General features: G+C 39.4%; 1 protein-coding gene across 3 annotated transcripts in view; it reads right to left on the reverse strand.

The window, feature by feature from the left end:
- Window positions 1–21,037, reverse strand: part of aak1b (AP2 associated kinase 1b) — a 42,146-nt gene that overhangs the window by 16,732 nt on the left and 4,377 nt on the right. For 2 of the 3 annotated variants that reach the window (XM_057818949.1, XM_057818951.1), the window contains exons 2-18: window positions 18,790–18,908; window positions 15,542–15,650; window positions 12,601–12,743; window positions 12,313–12,434; window positions 12,124–12,205; window positions 9,772–9,904; window positions 9,530–9,633; window positions 7,440–7,522; window positions 7,155–7,315; window positions 3,508–3,629; window positions 3,092–3,445; window positions 2,759–2,886; window positions 2,505–2,680; window positions 2,279–2,368; window positions 2,117–2,212; window positions 296–403; window positions 23–196 (exon numbers count right to left, since the gene is read on the reverse strand). In XM_057818949.1, the coding sequence (XP_057674932.1) occupies window positions 23–196; window positions 296–403; window positions 2,117–2,212; window positions 2,279–2,368; window positions 2,505–2,680; window positions 2,759–2,886; window positions 3,092–3,445; window positions 3,508–3,629; window positions 7,155–7,315; window positions 7,440–7,522; window positions 9,530–9,633; window positions 9,772–9,904; window positions 12,124–12,205; window positions 12,313–12,434; window positions 12,601–12,743; window positions 15,542–15,650; window positions 18,790–18,908 (2,304 nt within the window). The remainder of the gene's footprint in view (window positions 1–22; window positions 197–295; window positions 404–2,116; window positions 2,213–2,278; window positions 2,369–2,504; window positions 2,681–2,758; window positions 2,887–3,091; window positions 3,446–3,507; window positions 3,630–7,154; window positions 7,316–7,439; window positions 7,523–9,529; window positions 9,634–9,771; window positions 9,905–12,123; window positions 12,206–12,312; window positions 12,435–12,600; window positions 12,744–15,541; window positions 15,651–18,789; window positions 18,909–21,037) is intronic. The other variant, XM_057818950.1, reaches the window with a different exon arrangement.

Consider the following 21,037-nt stretch of genomic DNA (forward strand, 5'->3'; position numbering starts at 1 on the left):
TTGGGGAGTTTCACACATCTACCTGATGCTTTTGGCTGTGCAGATTCTCCAGACAGCAAACCGAAATCATCTAAAGCAGAAGTAGCAGAGGCGGAGGACACCGAGGAGGACGCTGCGCTGCTCGCGGCTACTGGAGGTGCGGACGGACCGGAGATCAGAGAACATCCCAGCAATGAGGTGTCAGCAGTGATGTGATCTGTGGTATGAAAAATACAGTAAGGTGTTTCCTCAAATAGTCACAAACAAGTAACACATCCAAACTGAATGAATAGAAAAAAAGGGTAAAGTGAGGTACCTTTTGCAGAGTCCTCCACAGAACCTCCAAAAGGATCCGACAAAGACAGCAGATCGGGAAGCACGAGTGAAGATACGTCTGGAGATTTTAGTCCTTCAATAAGCTTCTCTAAGGAACAATGAGGAATTAACAAAGAAACTTTTAACAAAACTGGACTAGCGGAGCTACATTTTTGTTTTAAAAGGATCCACGGATACAAAGACTTGTACTTCCTAAAAGATCAACGTTATTAGGAGTTAAAATATTTTGATATTATTTGAAACCCTTCTTGATGTTTACGTTTTTGTACAATTTGTAAAATTTGTTTAACTAGTAGGTCGCCATTGTTGTTGACATCACGGGGCGGTGACATCACATACACTTACGCTGCCGGCTTCCAGAGTATGACTGTAGCAACATAAACATGTCATCTGTTAAACCATTTCAATTTGAATCTGAGAGGAACATTAATGAGCATGAAAGCACTGTCGATATTTCACAAAACGAGCAGCAAAAGCAAAATGAACAGGAAAGACGCAATGAGACGAGATGAGAGTAGGGAAAAAAAAAATCTGTCCTGCTACAACATCCTACAAGAGGCGAATTTGACACCCAAAGTACTACCGTGCGCTTTCAGCTTGCTTTTTTAGATGCATATAGAAAGAACATACTAAAGATTGCTTTAACAAATTACGTAAGTAATATATGAATAAGGGTGTTTTAAATATGCTATGTGACTAATGTGGTCAACAGATCAACAATCTGCTTTAAAGCTACCACAACACAATACTTATGAGAGGGAAAAACATGCAAAAAGTATTTTGAGGCAAAGACTCAACAAAAACACGAATGGTAAGTACCGTAATTTCGCATTATATGGTAAATGGTAAATGGTGTTATACTTGTATAGTGCTTTTCCACCTATCAAGGCGCTCAAAGCGCTTTACACTACATTGCCATCTACCTACTGGTGACGCAGCACCAGAGGCACACCTGACTATAAACCGCCCCCCACCAAATGTGACACGAAATTTAGGGCTGTCAAACGATTACAATTTTTAATCGAGTTAATCACAGCTTAAAAATTAATTAATCGCAATTCAAACAATCCATAAAATATGCCATATTTTTCTGTAAATTATTGTTGGAATGGAAAGATAAGACACAAGACGGACATATACATTCACCATACTGTACATAAGTACTGTATTTGTTTATTATAACAATAAATCAACAAGATGGCATTAACATTATTAACATTCTGTTAAAGCGATCCATGGATAGGAAGACTTGTAGTTCTTAAAAGATAAATGTTAATACAAGTTATAGAAATTTTATATTAAAACCCCTCAATGTTTTCGTTTTGATAAAATTTGTAAAATTTTCAATCAAAAAATAAACTAGTAACTCGCCATTGTTGATGTCAATAATTACACAACGGTGCTGAAACCCATAAAATCAGTCGAACCCAAGCGCCAGCAGAGGGTGACATAACACCAAAAAACAAGTAACAAGTGCACATGACACTGTGCTGTCATTTTAATCTGTTTGAGCGGGACATGTGCGTTAAATGCGTCAAATATTTTAACGTGATTAAATTAAAAAAGTACCGCCCGTTAACGCGATAATTTTGACAGCCCTAACGAAAACAAAAAACAAACAAACAAACATGTAATTCTGTATGTATATATTTTGTTTACTGTATTCCTTAGAGTCAGAGCACACAAAGAACATGTGCAAGACACAGACTTAGGTTTAAATGCACATTCCAGGGCAGTTTTCTTGACAGTGAGGCAGACGGGCCAACCATTAGGTGCATTAGTGTACATAACGCAGAATTACCTGGTGCATTGGACAGTTCAAGGGTGTGGAATGGGTCTGGGATGACTAACAGTGATGCACCGGAATCCACGTCCACGATTGCTGATGGTCTTTCAGCTAAGATACAGTAACAATGTTAAATGCTAAAAAGTAGACAAGTGCGTTATTATTTGAAATTACTACCTTGAGAGAGTTGTTCTGCATTTTCCACATCTGAAGGTTGCAAGCCTGGTATCAACTCTCCACAGGGTGTTTCACACTCTGAGGGCGGTTCTGTAAACAACAGTCATTCAGACTTTAACGATCGCTGCCAGCCCAGTCAAAATTGATTGGACGTTTAGCGCCTTCAATGGCTGCCAACGATTTAATGACTCAAAAAGCCACGTATGAATCAGTACAGATGCTTTACCAGTAGGCTTGGCATCCTTGGGTTTGACTTCCTCTGCTGTGAAGCTGGAGAAGCTGTCATTGTCGTCAAACGGGTTCCACGTGGGTGGCGCAGTGGTGTCATCGCTGGAGGTGGAGACATTGTTTTGGTCCTGGACAAGATCAACTTGAGGCTGGATGGAGCCAACTTGAGTGCTACTGACAGAACATGGATAATAAAAAAGAACGTGATTTTGATCTCATGCAATTTTCTAGACTTGAAATGACAGTACTTACTGGACAATGTCTTCCTCAGCTGCTAGTGAGGCATCTCCGTTGCCTCCATTGGTTGCGCTCGCTGTATCATCACTTGGGACATGTTTGGGGCTTTGCACCACCACTGTCTTTGGGGATGCAGGAGGAGTCTGAGTTGAGAGAGACAAATACTCATTAGCACACAGCCACGTACAAAGAGTTGTTCTGGCGGGATTGATGCAATACAAATTTGTTTGCGACCAACAGTATCTTTAGAGCAAACATTTAATTTAGCACTAGCTGTTCAAGATCATAGCAAATCAGGCCAAAGCGCTATTATGAAAACCACAAATTATAGTTGAATATATTCCTTACGGTCTCAGCTGCTTTTTGTCTGACCTCCGCGGCGGCCGACTGTGCCTGGATGACCGATGGCTGACTCGTAGGTTGTGGTTGCTGCTCAAACGTTGATTGACCGGCGGCTGATTTGTTGGGAGACGGCTGAGCGGCAGGTGTTTGAGCCTGGACGGGTACCTTGCGTCTAGCTGGACGCTGCGGTGCGGCCGGGCTGGATGGACACTGCGCCGCCTGCTGTGAGGTGGCGCTGGTCGCCGACGGTGGCGGGGCCGTTGGCTTGGTTGTGGATGGCTGTGCTTGGGTTTGCGGTTGAACATCTGTCTTGGACACAGGTGCCACCACGTTGGCGGTAGCTTCTGCTCCTACAGCAGGCTGTACAGCACAAAGGAAAATTAAATTGCTTTGCTAGGCCCAGGGTCCCCATTTGTATTTACCTGCTTCTGTGCCACTGTGGCCAGACTGGAATTGTTTTGTGACTGGAGGAGAGGCAAAGCACAAGTCTGCGCCTTCTGTGACTGGAGAGCCGCAGCTGGCTGCGAGAGGTCCAAGCTCACTCCTGTGGGATGTTGCAGACAACATGTTAGCAAAAGTATGAAATAGAGCATGCGTTTCATGTTACTCTGGTATAGAGCCTAGTTCGGGCCTAAAAAATCCAGCCCGACCCGACACGGCCCGCTGGTATTGAGGCCCGACCCAGCCCGAGCTCGATCACTTAACTAGATTTGCAGGCCCGAGCCCGAAAAACCTGATTTTTTTTTTTTTTTTTTTTTTTGAGTGACGCGGAAAAAACGCAGCAGCAGCAATTTATTTTCATTTCTTCGAGTTGGCAGAAAAAAAACGCAAATTTTCTTAATGTTTAAATAATCTACATATTTTTTTTAGAATTATCAAAGCATTCACACAACGAAATAACGCTGGGAAAGTTTGTTAAACATATTTCTGAGTGTGTGGGATATTGTTCTCACATGGACGCGCCTCTCTGACAAGGAGAGGGAACAGGAGAGGGGGGCGCCTCGGCCGTGCGCAAACGGTAGAGGGGGAGGACAAGAAGGAAAAGCGGCCGGCGCCACGGCGTTCGTGCACACGCACAAGCAAAAGCGCAATACAGAGAGACTGCTCTCCATTTTTTTTTTTTTTTTTTTTTTTTTTGAGCGACGCGGAAAAAACGCAGCAGCAGCAATTTATTTTCATTTCTTCGAGTTGGCAGAAAAAAAACGCAAATTTTCTTAATGTTTAAATAATCTACATATTTTTTTTAGAATTATCAAAGCATTCACACAACGAAATAACGCTGGGAAAGTTTGTTAAACATATTTCTGAGTGTGTGGGATATTGTTCTCACATGGACGCGCCTCTCTGACAAGGAGAGGGAACAGGAGAGGGGGGCGCCTCGGCCGTGCGCAAACGGTAGAGGGGGAGGACAAGAAGGAAAAGCGGCCGGCGCCACGGCGTTCGTGCACACGCACAAGCAAAAGCGCAATACAGAGAGACTGCTCTCCATTTTTTTTTTTTTTTTTTTTTTTTTTGAGCGACGCGGAAAAAACGCAGCAGCAGCAATTTATTTTCATTTCTTCGAGTTGGCAGAAAAAAACGCAAGTTTTCTTAATGTTTAAATAATCTACATATTTTTTTGAGAATTATCAAAGCATTCACACAACGAAATAACGCTGGGAAAGTTTGTTAAACATATTTCTGAGTGTGTGGGATATTGTTCTCACATGGACGCGCTTCTCTGGCAAGGAGAGGGAACAGGAGAGGGGGGCGCCTCGGCCGTGCGCAAACGGTAGAGAGGGAGGACAAGAAGGATAAGCGGCCGGCGCCACGGCGTTCGTGCACACGCACAAGCAAAAGCGCAATACAGAGTGCTTGCTCTCCATTTTTTTTTTTTTTTTTTTTTTTTAAATAATTTATTAGTCCGGCATGGCGGCCCGACCCGACCTGACCCGAACGTGAATGCTTAAATTGTGGGCCCGACCCGACCCGGATGTGTTCTAGTTCGGGCACAAAATCTAACCTCTACTCTGGTAACAGTGACTGCAACCCAAGGTTACTATTGTTAACAAAAACAAACAAAACTACAACTGAAAAAAACTTAAACTGTTCTGTGCGTTCACAAAACATTGGCGTACACTTGGAAGTAGGGGTCTGACAAAATATCGAAATGGTGATATATCGTGATACAGGTAGTCCCCTGTTTACGAACTAGTTCCGTTCCTGCGCTGGCGATGTTACCCGGATTTACAGACAAATCGGAATTAACACCTTTTAAATTAAAAGAAAAATGTCCAAAAACAGTACACGTCATTGTACTGTCCTCGCCAAAAGCTAGCTAGACAGTGAGCTAAGCTCAGAAATGACGATGGTCAGACGTCCGTGTGGTTTGCTGATTTTATTCAGCTGCTCATGACATCAAATCTTGCAGAATGAAACTATAATAAAACGAAATTAAATCAGTCTCATCTTCAATAACAGCAATTCAAATTTGCGTTTAAAAATAGCTGCTGATACAGCAATAACAAACGATTAGCATGTATCAGTTAGCGTCCGCAAATCATCAAAAACAATCACATAAACTCATCCCAAGTATTTGACTACCATTTAAAACGCACATAAACAGTACAAAAGGGGTTATATACAGCCGTCGTCTTTAGATGCTTCACAATCAACAAATGTGCTTTCACCTCTTTCACTCGGATGCTCTGTGTGTGCGTGTGTGGGGTGGGCACGTCTGTACATGCGCTCGCTTACTGTTCTACGCTTCCGGTGCCAGAATATAAGCATGCATCACAAAATAAAAGTCAACATTTAAAAAAAAAAAAAAAAAAAAAAAAAAACGACGAGACACAGGCGTCGTAAAGTCGAAATCGTGTAAGTCGGTTCCGTTGTAACCCGGGGACTACCTGTCATTTGTATCCCATTAGGTCAGTACTTCTCAAATAGTGGGGCGGGCCCCCCCAGGGGGGCGCTGAGCGATGCTGGGGGTGGCGCATGTGACCTTGGGGAACATACTTTTTTGCCGTACTAGAATAAAATGTAATTGCACATCAACTCAGTGGGTGGCAGTGTCGCTCTCATTTTCAGTGTGTTCAATATTTTTGAACCAAACAAGAGCACACAGCAAAGAGCAGTGGAGATATGAAAAGCTAAGACAAGGAAATATAACGTAGCATATGTAGCATTTGGCTTTGAATTTCATTACAGTGGGAGACGACGAAAGACCTGTCTGTTTACTCTGTATAAAAATGTTTGCAGTGGACAGCAGGAATTATTTTTTTCAGCAAAAACGTGCCGAATATTGCTAAAAATCCTCCCACTTTGTCAGTATTACATCAGTAAACCAGCGAGCGCTGTCATAAAATCAACTAACTCCACAACAAAGGACAGGAGCTGATACTGCCAGCAGCAAAAATAAACTGCCCCTCTGTCCAATGACACTGTAGTTTTTGTTCTTTTAATTTTTGTTTTTTCGGTCTAATTGATTGGCATATTGTCCTTGTGAGTTAATGTTGCTAATCAATTTGAATTTATCATTATTGACTTTTATTAAATTGTATTTTTCGTATCAAACAGTGAAAAAACCTTGTGTGTATTTTTACAGTATGGATGAGTTTGTGTTTTTTTTACTTTATTGTAAGTGGATCTATATTACTTTTTTCTTAAATATTAAAAAGAACACAATGTTATGCAGAGGAGTATTTTGTATACAAATGATACTACAGTATATTTACGGCAGAGAGTTGGGGGGGCGCAGAACGTTTTTGTCTTTCTGGGGGGGCATAACAGAAAATAATTGAGAAGCACTGCATTAGGTTATCGATATCACATATAACACCATGTATTATGCTTAAGCCCTTGATTCTGTATGTGATATCAAGTGAAAGTAGCATTTAAGGGCACGAATTAAGAGATTTTCTATTTCTAATAACATTAAATTTAATTCCAGTTTCCGGTGTGTTCTTGATCTCATTCACTTGAGAATAGTAACATTCATTGCATATTACGGATTAGAGGGATTGCAGCCTTTACGCACATTTTCATTTCAACACTTGGCAATGGATCGGAGTAAAAGTGAGCCACGTACCAACAGGCTGAGCTGCCCCACCAGGGAGATTAGCCCGTTTACGTGGGGTGAGGGCAGCGGGCTGGATGGGAAGGATGCCGGCAGCGGTCTGAGTATGAGCTGCTTTGGGCCTCTGGCGAGGTGTGATGGAAGTTTCAGTGGTGGGGATCGGGTCTGTTAGTCTGGTGACAAAGATGAGTGTTAAGACTTCTTTAATACGATGACTGCGACCTCATAATTATAAACTTGGTATATATTACAAATATTAGCACGAGTTCAATGGGAATTTAAAGAGGTGAGGCTAACCTGGGCTTGGCCTGACTCTTCTTGGCTGCGGCTGCTTCACTCGCTTTGATTGGCTCAGGAAGTTTGGCAGGAATTGAAGAATTCTTGAATCAAGGAGGGAAAGGAAATCTTTATTTAGAATGTCAACAACGACAAAGTAGGACATTCCTTATTCAAATAAGCAATGCGGGCTGTGAAGTTATGATGTTCGGTTGCCAACCGTCCCTTGAAAAACGGACTCATCCCATATTCAGAAACAAAAGTACGGGTCCCATACTGAGCTTTCGAAGGACGTGCTTTGTCCCGTATTATCATAAAACTCGAAAATAGTGTCTTATTTGTACAACAAACGTATACTGGTGTGGTGCTTTACAAGAATATGCAGGGAAACGCATCGCCCAGCATACCATGAATTTTGACCAGTAAACTAACGGAACTTGGGCAATACGAAATCCTAATCTCATTGGTTGAGGTACTGTCGCTTGCCATGATGATAACGGAAGACAACATAAGAGGGTGGGAGATAAGATATTTAAGTGAAGCTTGAGGGAAAAGCATGTTTAAAAATAATGATCATCGTTTTTGTTGTTCTTCTCCGTGTACTTTATTTTCACTAATTGTGTTAAATTTTTGTGTTCTGCCAATTTCATTTGCACTTCCACATTATATTTGGAGTGATCATTTGCTAAAATGTTTTTTGACGGGACTGTGAATGCCCTTACTTTGTTTAAAAAAAAAAAAGTTTACCTCAGAGTTTATGTTTGCACTTTAAAGTAAAAAAACTGGGGGAAAAAAAAAAAAAAAAAAAAAAAACGAGACTACAGTCCTTCAGGGTTAAATTATTTTAATTTCATTTATTTATTTTAATTGTTATATTATTTTAAATTAAGCAGGATAGATGTTAATTTTATTCTAGTATATTCTATATTAAAATTAAATTGCTGATAATTAATGGAATTTTCGGACGATAAACTACTTTTTTCCCCTCATTTCGAATCCTCTGGTTTATAGTCCAGTGTGGCTTTTTTTATTGATTAATTTGGTTTAATAGGTAACATTTTATTTGACAGCAGCATCATAAGACTGGCATAAGACTAGTCCTGCAACGTTAATCGACTAACTCGAGTATTCGATTAGAAAAAAAATGATCAAATATAATGTTGCTGCTTCGAGTATTCGTTTAATTAAAGTGGCGTTGTAATGGTTTATTTTGAAAGTGCTTGCATTTAGTTTTATTGATTAGGGCGGATACACTGCCCTCTGGTCTGCCTCTGTTCACATAGCTGAATCCAACTGCTTCATAATAAGACCAACGTAAGCTAAGTTTTTGTTTGAGCTAATGTTTTTTTAATGCATTCATAATTTAGTTTATAGGTATATTTAGCGAGGTATATTTGTGGGAATATGTGTCTGAACCATTTGTTATGAGTATTGTAAAAAAATAAATAAATAAATAAATAAAAAAATCAGCATTTTATAGCATTTAACCTAGCGGACAAGTTAGCCAACTGTTCTTTTGTTGTACATAGAGCCTCATTTTAAAAAAATGTTTAATACTGTTTAAGGCTCAGCTCAGGTATTTTAATTTTTCATGTTCCTTATCCGATTACTCGATTATTCGAACAAACTAGTCCATCGATTAATCGACTACTAAAATATTTAATAGCTGCAGCCCTACATGAGACCGTCATAATTATGACATGACAGTATCATGGGCATTAAGAATGCTTATGAGAGATGTCATTATATTCATCTGGCAAATAATGGCACTAACTCCATTTATGTCCAGCTCGGATCTTTTACATCCATTCAAAAGTGAGATAATTTGCCAGATGAAACAAAATGACATCTGTCATAAGCTTCATTAATGCTCATAGCAGTGTCATGTCATACTTAAGATGGTCTTATGACAGTCTTATGGTTCCACTGTCAAATAAAGTGTTACCAAATACCATAACTCGCACTTCATGAAACAACTGGAACAGTAACTGAAGCAATAATTAGCAGTAACACAGAACTTGAACAATAGACTGCCATTGATGGCGCTAGATATACGATCTATTTGAAGTGGGGGGGTGACTAGAATCAGAAAAAGGAAAATTATAACATACCTTCGTATTCTGAACAGGACAAGTGCGTTGTGCCAGTTTAAAGGCAAAGTAGGAGACCTGGTAGATATCTGGCCTTTTGTCTGGGTCAGGTTCTAGCATGAAGCCTGCAAAAACAACACAGAGCCAAGAAATCAGGCTTTTAAAAGAAGAGGGGGGCGGGATTACTAAGTCACAAGTTCATGCTTTTGTGAGAGCACAATTTGCAAAACATCAGTTTTGTAAAAGTGTTAGGAGGGACTAACGAATGAGGCAGTGGAGATCGTAAGAATAGCGGGAGTTGTCCGGAATGGTGAAGCTGCCATCGCAAATGGCCACCTGACTTTCACCAAAGGGCAGAGTGAAGAAGCACAACTTGTAGAGCAAACATCCCAGCGCCTGGGGAAGGAACACCACATGCACGCCCCGTCACACCAAAAACACCAAAGTAGTGATCAAAACACCACAGCAAAAAACAGCCCATATGATTTGTTGTTACTATCACACTCAATGCATTTTTCTTATTAGTAGCAAAACAATTTGCTTATTAACACTAATAGAAATTCAAGCTGCAGTGTTTGATTTCAAAATGGCAGACAAAGCCTTTGCGTTCAATCTTGTGAAACAAGAGCATGCCTTTGGGTGTCCAGAAGGGGGAGAAATTCCAGGTCCAATTGCATAGATGTCTAAAAATAGAGTATACCGTGCCTGGTCTCAATGCATGGCTCCCTTATGAGTGACACAATGCAACCAGGGCAATCTTTCATAGAGGGAATTATGTAACTTAATGTCTGAATGTCTGAATCTAAGCAGTGTATGCAAGTACACATAACCCAAAATGAGTATTTTCTCTTTTGAAATCAAAGTTAGCAAAAGCATGATTGGATGTCTCCCAAAAAAATATTAACCTGGGGTGTGTTGGCAGCCAACAAATACAATAAAATAAAAATAAAAAGTCACATTTATGGATGTCCAATGCATAAGTGGTGTGGAACGGGTACTCCTCTTAAGGCCGTGGTATTAAACATACGACCCAGGGGCCAATTGCAGCCCAAGGGACAATATTTTGGCGTCGCTTAACACACATTGAATTGTAATAGTATAGTAAAGTAATATTAGTATTGGTAGTACTAATATTAGTATTAGTGTGGACCGTGTGTATTTTCATGTTTTTAATGAAAAGGTATATCTAAATAATTTTAAATCAAATCAAAATTTTAGATTTTTTTTTAAATATATGAAATATCAATGAATTAAAAAAAAATACACACACTTAGGTAGAGATTTTTGGTGCCAGGATTAGCGATCAGGCTCACTGGCTGCCATTGACGGCATTAGGCAGCCAATTAATTTTGACTGAATTGGATGTCTAGCGCCATCAGTGGCACTGGAACCAGAGCATTCACAGCCAGTGGGCATTTACAGATCACATGCGATCAAGACATTCCTAGTTCAGACCACTGAAGTTTTCGTCAACAATAATTACAATGAAAATATTTCTTCGACGAACATTTTTTTCATGACGATGACGATGAGACGATAACAAGCTAAAAACGTGTCTTTGGAGAAGACACAAATGCCAGTTTTCGTCTGACGAGACGAGAATGAGACGAAAAATCTTTTCCGTCACATGTTCACAATGTGGGACATTTTTAACCCTAACCCCTCCCAACTCATCCACTAGTATCCTCTCCAGTCTATTGCTTGTTTTGAGAAGCACACGGTAAGATTTGCCTTCTTATCTTGGCAGAGTGTGTATTATCACGTGATACTGTAGATTTGTAGATTCTACTATATGTGCTCGCCTGAAAGTGTTCATTGGAAATAGTTGAATACCTTTATTTTTGTATTTTTGGAGTGAATTTTACAGACGAAAATATTGAGCAGACTTCGACTAAAACTAGACGAAATTAGTCTGGAGTTTTCGTCAACAAAAACTAGACGAAGACACATTTTGAAATGACTAAAATACGACTAAGACTAATAAGTATTATCGTCCAAACGACTAAGACAGAGACGAAAATTAAAAGTTGCCAAAAAGGTTGCCAAAAACATCTCTGGTTCAGACTATAAGGACAATTGATTTCTATTTTCTGTGTTGAAGCAGATTAACAGGAAAGGTAAGAACACACATATGAATAAAGAATGAAAACTGTAAAAAGGCCATGCTGCAATAAAAAGATACAAATATATATTTTTAATTCAAAATAAAACTAAAAAACTAAATTGACAAAGAATTTTTTTTAAGAATATTTATTTTCCTAAAAAAGTGTGGCCTACATGTAATTTGCTCTGGGCTTTTTTTTGTTTAGTTTTCCTTCTGTCGTTCTTTTTTTAAAAATCTTTAAATCTGGCCTAACATAGCTCAAGCTAATTTGCGAATGATACATTTTGGTGGTATTTTACCAACTACAACAGCAAATTAGCAGCACTAGTCCCTTTTTTGGGGGGATCCTTGATGCAGCACAGACTCGCCCAAACTATTTCCAGTCCCCCCAATAAAATGTGTTTAAAACACCTGACTTAAGGCTTATTTCATATTTTTTAAGCCATGTAAGCATTTGACATCTTTTCCGATCAATTGTTGATCCCACACAATAATTGCCAACATTACTCACCCAGATATCAGCTTTGGTGGTAATGATCTTGTTATTGTAAAGGTTTACCATTTCAGGTGCCCGATATGACAAAGTGGTATACCTGAAGGAAACCAGGAACAAGTCAATAAACATTAAAACACATAGAAAGAAACTTATTTCTGCATTAAGTCTCGTTACACAACCAAAATGAAAAACGGACAGACTCACTTCTTAATTTCTTCCTCCACAGCGGCAACACCTTCAGTTTGTGGACTCAATGACTTGTTAGTGGCGCTGCCAAAGTCGCAGAGCACATAATGACCTTTGTCGTGTAGGAGAATGTTCTCCACCTATGCACATAAAACAGATGACAGGCACTTTGGAAGCAAGTGTGAAAAGTGGTGCAGTGATCAATCTTCACTGGCACTTTGCATACTGAAAGGACTAAGAAAAAAAAAACGCAATAAAAATAGCACATTTTGACGTATTACAACAATTTCCTTGTTTCCGTATCACCTTAAGGTCCCTATGGACGATGGGGGTCTTGCGCTGGTGCAAGCGAGACACGGCGTCACAGGTGTCGCAAAAGATCTGAAGCACCTCCATCTCTGTGAAGCCTGTCTGCAGCCTTTGATTCATCAAATTAACAACCTGGCCACCTGTGAAATAATCATAAGCAGGATGCAACAGCATGTATATATAGAAAGATTCATCTTCCTGGTGATTTAAAAGTGTGAACGTGTTGAGTCATCATGGTAAAAATACTCGCTTCACGCTTCATTAGGTACCACCAGCACCTTCTAACATAACCACTGGATCAAAGAAAACTACAGTAGGAATACATGATTCTGTACAGATTCTGAAATGTCCCATTCATTTTAGTGGAACAAAGCGCAGTGAGGTTGTAGTCGTAGATTTTAGCAGTTTAAAAAAATTGTTACGGATTACACTAACTTTTTTTGGTCTTGATGTTAAATAAGTAGCCCCACCAAGCTTTGTCTATTGTCGTTATGGTAACAAAAAACTTATTCTGCATTAAGACACTTTCACACTTGGGAGTTGGTCAGTGTGAAGAGCCACGCAGTGGCATGTAATGAACATGGCAATCCGGAGCCAGCGTGCTTATATGTAGAAGTGCTGAGAAGAGGCTACGAATTGTTGGGAAAAATCCTCAGTAAAATACAGTACAAAACACTTTGTTCAAAATCTTAATATGATTGTACTGATTATACAAAACATTCCTTGTTTTGTTGTCGTCTGAACTCTAGTACAGTGATCCCTCGTTTTTCACCGTTAATGGGGGGGGGGGGGGGGGGGGGCGAAAATTCAGGCGAAGTTTATTTACATTTTAAAAAATATACATTTTTTAGGGTGTGTTCAATGTATTTATTTACCAGCCTTGGAAAGAGATAAATATAAGACATGCCCCCTCAAACATATTAAAAAAAAAAAAAAAAACTTGTAAAAACTTGTATACTATGTATATTTTGATAAATGTTTTATGAGGCAACACTTGGTAACTTTTCAAACTTTATAAAATACAGTGGTACCTCGACATACGATCGCTTCGACACACGATCTTTTCGACATCCGACGTAAAATTTGACCCGCCATTTGTTTTTACACCGACGACATGCTCTAAATATGACGATCTATGACAGCACCGCAGTCTCTTTGTTTGCCCGTAAGACTGACGCATGGCATATATTCTTGTGAGAGAAATCAACATGGGTTCCAACCATGTTAGTGCAAGTGGTGGGAAAAAAAGGAAAAAAAGTGATGCTTACTAGAGGTGTGCAAAATTTCCGACTCTTAGATTATTCGCGATTCGGCCGTGGAAGATTCGAGAACGATTCAAAAACATCCAAATTCCGATTATTGAAATATGTCAAGTAAAGCGGAAGCATAACACACTCAGCGTGCCGCGCGGTCTTCGGGACGCAATGAGGAACGGAGCGAGAGTAGCTAAACATAATGCTTGTCATTACCCGGCCCCTCGGGTAATGCCATTGCTCAACTCACGGCTCTAGCTCAACTCATGCCGCGAAATAAAAAAACAACAACATACCTGACTGCTGCCGACAGCTGCTACAAAGTACGTCCACATAATGTTACGGTAGATATCATATTTATATAAGAATAGGTGCAACATAGACTCGGTGGCTTTACCAGCACATGTAAAGAAAGGTAGATGCGGGCGTTAGTAAACGGCCGCCATCTTAAAGCAGTAGACTTCCCTGCAAGGCTGTTGTAGCGAACCTTCCAAGCGAACCTAATTAACTTTTTATCCAAAATACCCCTAAATCGGTAAAATATTGACTTGAATCTATCTTTAAAATAGTTTTAAAACTTTCACATGTCGAAAATAGACAAAAGGGAAATTATGGAATAACAGGAGCATTTTTAACAACTTTAACGGTTGATTCACAACATTAAATTAATTGAATGTAGTTTAAAGCTGCTCATACTGATTGGGGATTTGAGTATATTATTTATTGTTTTTAACTGTTAACTTGATACTGAAATATTCGTTTATTTAAGCCTGCGAGGGGGGGGGGTCATCAATCATCGATTTATAATCGAATCGTAGCCTCTGAATCGTAATCGTAATCGAATCGTTTGGTGCCCAAAGATTCCCACCTCTAATGCTTACCACTGACAAGAAGATTGATATGACAGAAAAATATGACCGTGGAGTGCGCTTCCGTGCTGACTGCTTTACGGCATAAATCACTTTCCACTTCCCCCATTCATAATAAAGACACAAGTCGATGCGAACGCTTTCGTGCGAATGCTGCAGAGATGGCAGAGCAACAAAAGAGTCAAAAAGTTTTGTCTGAGGAGGGAAAAAAAGAGAGGCTACCTGGATATACAGAATAAACATTGGCCCGGCTTTCACTTGTGATGAGTTCGGGTGGAGTGGGGGGGGGGGGGGGGTAGCAACACTAAGCCACATGGTTGCTAACCATCAAATACTATTGCTTAGCAACAACTGGATTCATTACCTTATTACTTTTCATCCTTCACACAGCCGCTGGAAACAGAAATTTTGTTTAATACCTCTGCAGGTGACCGGGAGATTGATTTTTTTATTTATCTGTGATTTTACGACACTGTGTGGGTGTGCACTGGTCCTCATGGGAAACGCAGCGCTGGTCCTCATGGGAAACTGAGTCTTCCTCAGGGCAGAAACACTACCGATTTTGTCCACCAGTGTCGCTAAAATCGACCAAACCTGAAAAGCTACCAAGTGTTGCTTTAAGCACTGCAAAAGTAATATAAATTAAATCTTAAATCTGTAAATAAAATACTGTTTGTTTTTTTTAATTGAAAAAAATCTGCGACAGACTTACGCAAAGTTTGAAGCTCGATATAGTGAGGGATCACTGTACTCAAATTCTTCCAACGGATGAAGTTACACTATTACAGTCACACCCTTTTCCTTGAGGGCACTTACCCTTGCAATAGTCCATCAGTATAAAGACTTCCCACACATCCCTTGACCCCATGGCTGTTATGCTGGAGTCTAGGTAGCCCACAATATTCTTGTGGCCCATGAGGTCTTTCTGTAAGAGACGGGACACAAAAAAAACATCAGGACCAAACTTGCACAAAACATGCCAATTATAAGACTGGCCAACAAGAATGTTTGGTAGCATGGATTTTTAAGGCTATATACTTGTCTCAGTTGTGTGTACAAGGGTCAATTTGGTACAAAATATAAAACTCCAGCTAAAGTGGTTGCAAGAATATTAAGAAAATGAGTGTGGCACTGTGTGGAGAACAACAATGAGGCAGCATGACAATAGGTGTCATGTTTCTTAGCCAAACAGCTCATGAGTGACAGTAAAGTCATATCAAAATTAGCCTACGTGGAAAAAATATGTCGAGGGAGAAGACAGGAATGGAAACCACGGTTTGTTAAAATACGTAAACAGCCTGAATTATGCCTACTAAAAACTCATTTGAGGACAATGCTGTCGTGCTACTCTTACACTACGAAATTTTTGTGGGAAGAACAAGTACAAATTAAACTTATAAATCAAACTATCACTGTAGTCTTTTGTTTATCTTCAGAGCCATTTAGTTTTTGCTTATTACTCTTCTTTGTCTCTCCCTGCAATGGATGCCCTGTGGCAACATACTGCCTGTCACAGGTCAGTCTTAGTGCTGTATTTGGTTGGTGGAGACATCAGTTGGTGTGGAGAACGTTGCTTAGCAAATTGAGAACATGCCTCACCAGAATACATCCGGTAGGTAAAATGATGCACTAGGACTGCAGCTATCGACTACTAGAATATTCGATTAATCTATCAACTAGTTAGTTTGAATAATCGAGTAATCGGATTAGGACAAATCATTGAAACGCGATTCCCACCAAAAAAAAAAAAAAAACGGCTAAATATACCTATAAACTAAATTAGAATGCATAAACAAACATGTTAGCTTATGTTGGTCTTAACCGGGAGCAGCTGGATTCAGCCATGTAAAATGAGTTATGTCACTCACTGTTGCCACTAAAGGGCAGTATGTCCACCCAAATCAGTAAAGCTAAATGCAAACACTTAAAAAAAAAAAAAACATTAAAACGCCACTTTATTGAAACGACTACTCGAAGCAGCAAAATTTGATTTGAAGCTTTTTTCTAATCGAATTACTCGAGTTAATTGATTATCGTTGCAGCACTATAATGCACCTCTTCAACTTGTTACCTTCCGGCAAGCAGTACAGGGCCATAACAGCCAAAACAAACAGAATGAGATACAGTTTCTTTCCAAGAACTGTCACCATACTCAAATCAAGTTTTCAAAGAAATGTCACTGCCATTGCACTGCTAATGCCAAAACATTGTCACATGCATGTCACTAAATAATATTTTCTAAGACATCTATCTCAATGTCAGTACTGAATATTCAGGGTACGGTATACGCAATATTTGCACGGTTACACTATAGCATTTCTGCACTGTCACATCAACATCTATGCAAAAACTCATTTGCACGATCACATCAGGTCAGCCATCTGCCTCCTAGTCTGAGTACCATACGTAGCGGTTGGGGGGGGGGGGGGGGGGGGGGCTCCCAGTGGCCGAAATGTGTCATTGCATGTAGTTGACTTTCCGATATATGGTTTTAAAATTAAGACTTTTCCGGTAAAATACTGTCTATAAAAGTTGTAAAGCAATAAAACAACAAAAATGAATGAAATGAACAAAAAAAATTTTTTTATCATGGGTCAAAATTATTTTTCAAACAGATCATGTGACTAACACCTTAGAAGGTCATTTGCTTTGCTTAGCCAAAACCACCCGAGGACCGAAGAGGCAAGATGGATATACGTAATTTTTTCAAACCTAAGCTTTAAAAAGCGACAACAACTACTGAGCAAGAACCAAGGATTGAAAATGTGGACCATGAAACTCCAGAGACCAATGTCAAAATGGTGAGCGGAGTTTCAATTTGCCCCACTAAAGACGTTAATTGTACAACAAAGCCAACACTTGTGTCTTGCCAATGTAGTTACCCCCAGTCAAAAATTGTATCCCCTGGCCGCAGGCGTGCACACACACACACACACACACACACACACACACACACACACACACATTGGTTATGAGTCATGTTGACTGAAACAATTGATTGAAGCCAGAAAATAACCAGTTACACATTTTGGACATCGACGTTTATTAAAACTTGAGAAACTTCAAACAGGACTTGAATTACAGTAACAACAGTTATAGGTCATCCTCTGAGTAAAACAGTGAAACGTTGCCTTTTTCTTAGTTCAGTACATATGTTACGTTATACGACAGAAAAAAATGCTTTTTTTTTTTAGATTTTTTTTTTTTTTTTTTCTTAATGGATGGGCCATGTTTTAAATCCTCATAGATAAGTACATCACCAAAACACAGAAATCAAGCAAATAGCGCAGCGCAGTGGCTCCGCCTTGGGGATAACATTTTTGACGGGGGTAACTACATTGGCACGACACCGGCGGGCGTACCATATTTAATGAATGACGATCTTGGCGAAAAGTATAGCTGTCCTAAGCAGCGTGATTTAGAATTCCACTCAAGAATGATGGGAAACAACTTATTACTATAAATATTCTTGTAATAAAGACCTACTCTTCTAAGTTAATTTTATTGTTGACACTGCATTTCGGAGTCATCAAAATGTTGTGCCCCCCCGCCCCAAAAGTCAAACTCCGCCTATGCTGAGTACTGCAAATTGTCATATAGTACGCGCTATTATATTACCACTACATCACCACTTGCTGCTTGTCACCTATTCACTTTATTCCCAACCTGTGTACAATGTAATCTGTGTTTTTATATTAGCCTTGTTGTACTCTTGCTTCTGTTTTTTGTGGCGCATGTTAGGGCGAAGGTTTGAATTTCATTGAACTCTATACAATGACAATAAAAGCTCTCTATTCTATTCTATAATTATATCAATTTGATTGACCTAAACATGAAAAGAACCATAAGCTTTAGACTGCATTAGTTTCTAGCATGTTCTTTTGTTTGAGATACCCTTCGCCAGTAAAAAGCTTAGCATCCATCTGATAAAAGACAACTCATATTCTCTGAAGCTGTAGATATATTTTTTTAATTGACTATATGAGGATACTTGGTAGAATATTTGAGGGCTTCATGTAAAAAGCAAGTGATGGAAGGCAGGTGTTTGGTTTTCATCAACTCACCATTATTTGAATCTCGCACTTGCACACCTGCAGGTCGTACTCATTGTTGACATACATCCTCTTCAGGGCGCAGCGCACACCCTGGTTTGTCTTCACCAGAAACACGATTGCAAAGCCACCTGTTTGTTGAAATACATACACAATAATATTGTCAGGTTTTTCAAAAGCACGTGAATGTCCGATGAGTTTACCAGGTTTTGTTCACAGAATACAAATAGCATTTAAAATGCACGAAAAATGCGCAGGATGAATAAATGGTTGAGGCCCAGTGTTATGCATTAGTCATGTCTTTGCTGCGGGGTTTATGTACTGTAGAGGCCTACATGGCCGCCTTACCATCTGCTGCAGCTCAGACCACAAATTCACTGCGCGCAGTTTGGTCCCGATTGCTCGTCTTCAATTTCAGGCTGATGTTACGTGCTCAGCTTGGCGTACATTATTGAATTATATGACCCCGCGGTACATTAAAACTGCATAAGATACCCATGGAGCCAAATTTATGTTTAGCCACAACATTAGGTATCGCTGTACTACCTGGAGAGAAGCTATGGAAGAGGTGTGTTGAAGTTTTACACAGCTGTAACTTTACACCATAGCAGCAGTATAATGGCCCACTATGCATCCCATGAACCAAATGGAATACTCTAACACATCACTTCCTGTTATTTGATTCATAGGACACATTAAGAGCGATCAATCAATGTATCGCAAGTGAATGAATGGGCTAAAAATAGATGCAGTTTGACATGGTGGTGGGTCGGTTCCCTCTAGTGGTATGTCAAATAATCACAAAATAATTACAGTTCAGTTGTATTTCACTTAATTTTGATAAATTTAAAGATTAAATGAAAATGTAAGTTTAAAAAAACATTCATAGCATACTGTTGATCTCATAAACAGTAAAAGTCCTGTCTCAGTCGCACAAAATGAAATTATCTCACTAGTCCGTTTTTAATTGAGTTTCTTCTTCACAATCAATAATGGAGCTCGATTCTTATTCTGTTCAACTTAAAAAGGGACACCATACTGAGTCAGTTTTGAGCACTGGATCTAATAAAGCAAGGGTGGACAAACTAAGGTCTCCCCAAAGCATTTGATATAGCTACCAGTGCAATTTTAAAAAGAGTTGCTGAAAAGCCCTGGAAACATTTGTCCAAAATCAGCTGGGATAGGCCACCAGTATTTCGAAAAACAACCATTCACACCCACATTTACATGACATCGATTGACAATGTAGTCATAAATCAACATAGGCATGTTATTAGGAGTTTTAGGACTATGACTAATGCTGGCAGATGAACGAGGGGAACTCCACGCAGAGACAGTTCTAATAGAGATTCCAATGCAGATCTCCTGACTGGAGCACACGTTGACTGCCATTTCATCATAAGCATCAACAAATAAATCTTTTAAGATGTTGTAGTATTTTAAACCAATTTGTACCTGCACAATTCATGTCATTGCCTTAATCCGATCCCATATCTGTGAGGCATATGTGGCAACCACTAGAACACCAAACTGCCCCTCGAGAGAAGTATGTCGATAATACACTTTAAAAAACTAAAAACATACAACTGTCAGATAGGCATGAGATTCTGACAGTATGAAATATCACGGTTTCACAGTATCGCAATTACAGTTCTAAAATGTGTTACCTTCAGATATCTGGCTTTAAAAAAATATCAGGGTTAAAAAAAAATCCTTTAAACAGTATTTATATTTTTCAAAACAAAATAGCAAATTGGAACATAAGTATAATTTGAAGTTAAAATAAATTCTAAAAATACACCTGAAATATTCAAAATAAAATTAAAATAAATGTGTCTTTTAGGTGGGCCTAAACCTACAGCCACAGCTCAACATTAATACCATCAGAACAAAAAGAATTTGAATTATTTTCCATAAAAAGCACGTGTGTATGCTTCATATCATGTTTACATACTCTCTTTCCCAACACAGACATTTGCCATAGAGAAACAAACACCCCACATTTCAGCACCGCTAGACACACTAAACACGCTGGAGTTAACTCTTGTAGCTGGTGGGAAACATTCATGACAGTGTTTACTTTTAATTATGTATAAATGCAAAATCATATTGGAGATATTGCCTCCTCAGCCATCACCCTCCGCAAACGTTTTACATGTCGGTTGGCCCTCCTCAAAGCCGAAATGCCTGAAATGCGCCAAAATTGCTTACCACTGACTGCCATAGACGTCCAATCTGTTTGAAGTGTGAGGGATGGCAG

This window comes from Corythoichthys intestinalis, chromosome 17, assembly GCF_030265065.1.
Source record: "Corythoichthys intestinalis isolate RoL2023-P3 chromosome 17, ASM3026506v1, whole genome shotgun sequence".
Lineage (NCBI taxonomy): Eukaryota > Metazoa > Chordata > Actinopteri > Syngnathiformes > Syngnathidae > Corythoichthys > Corythoichthys intestinalis.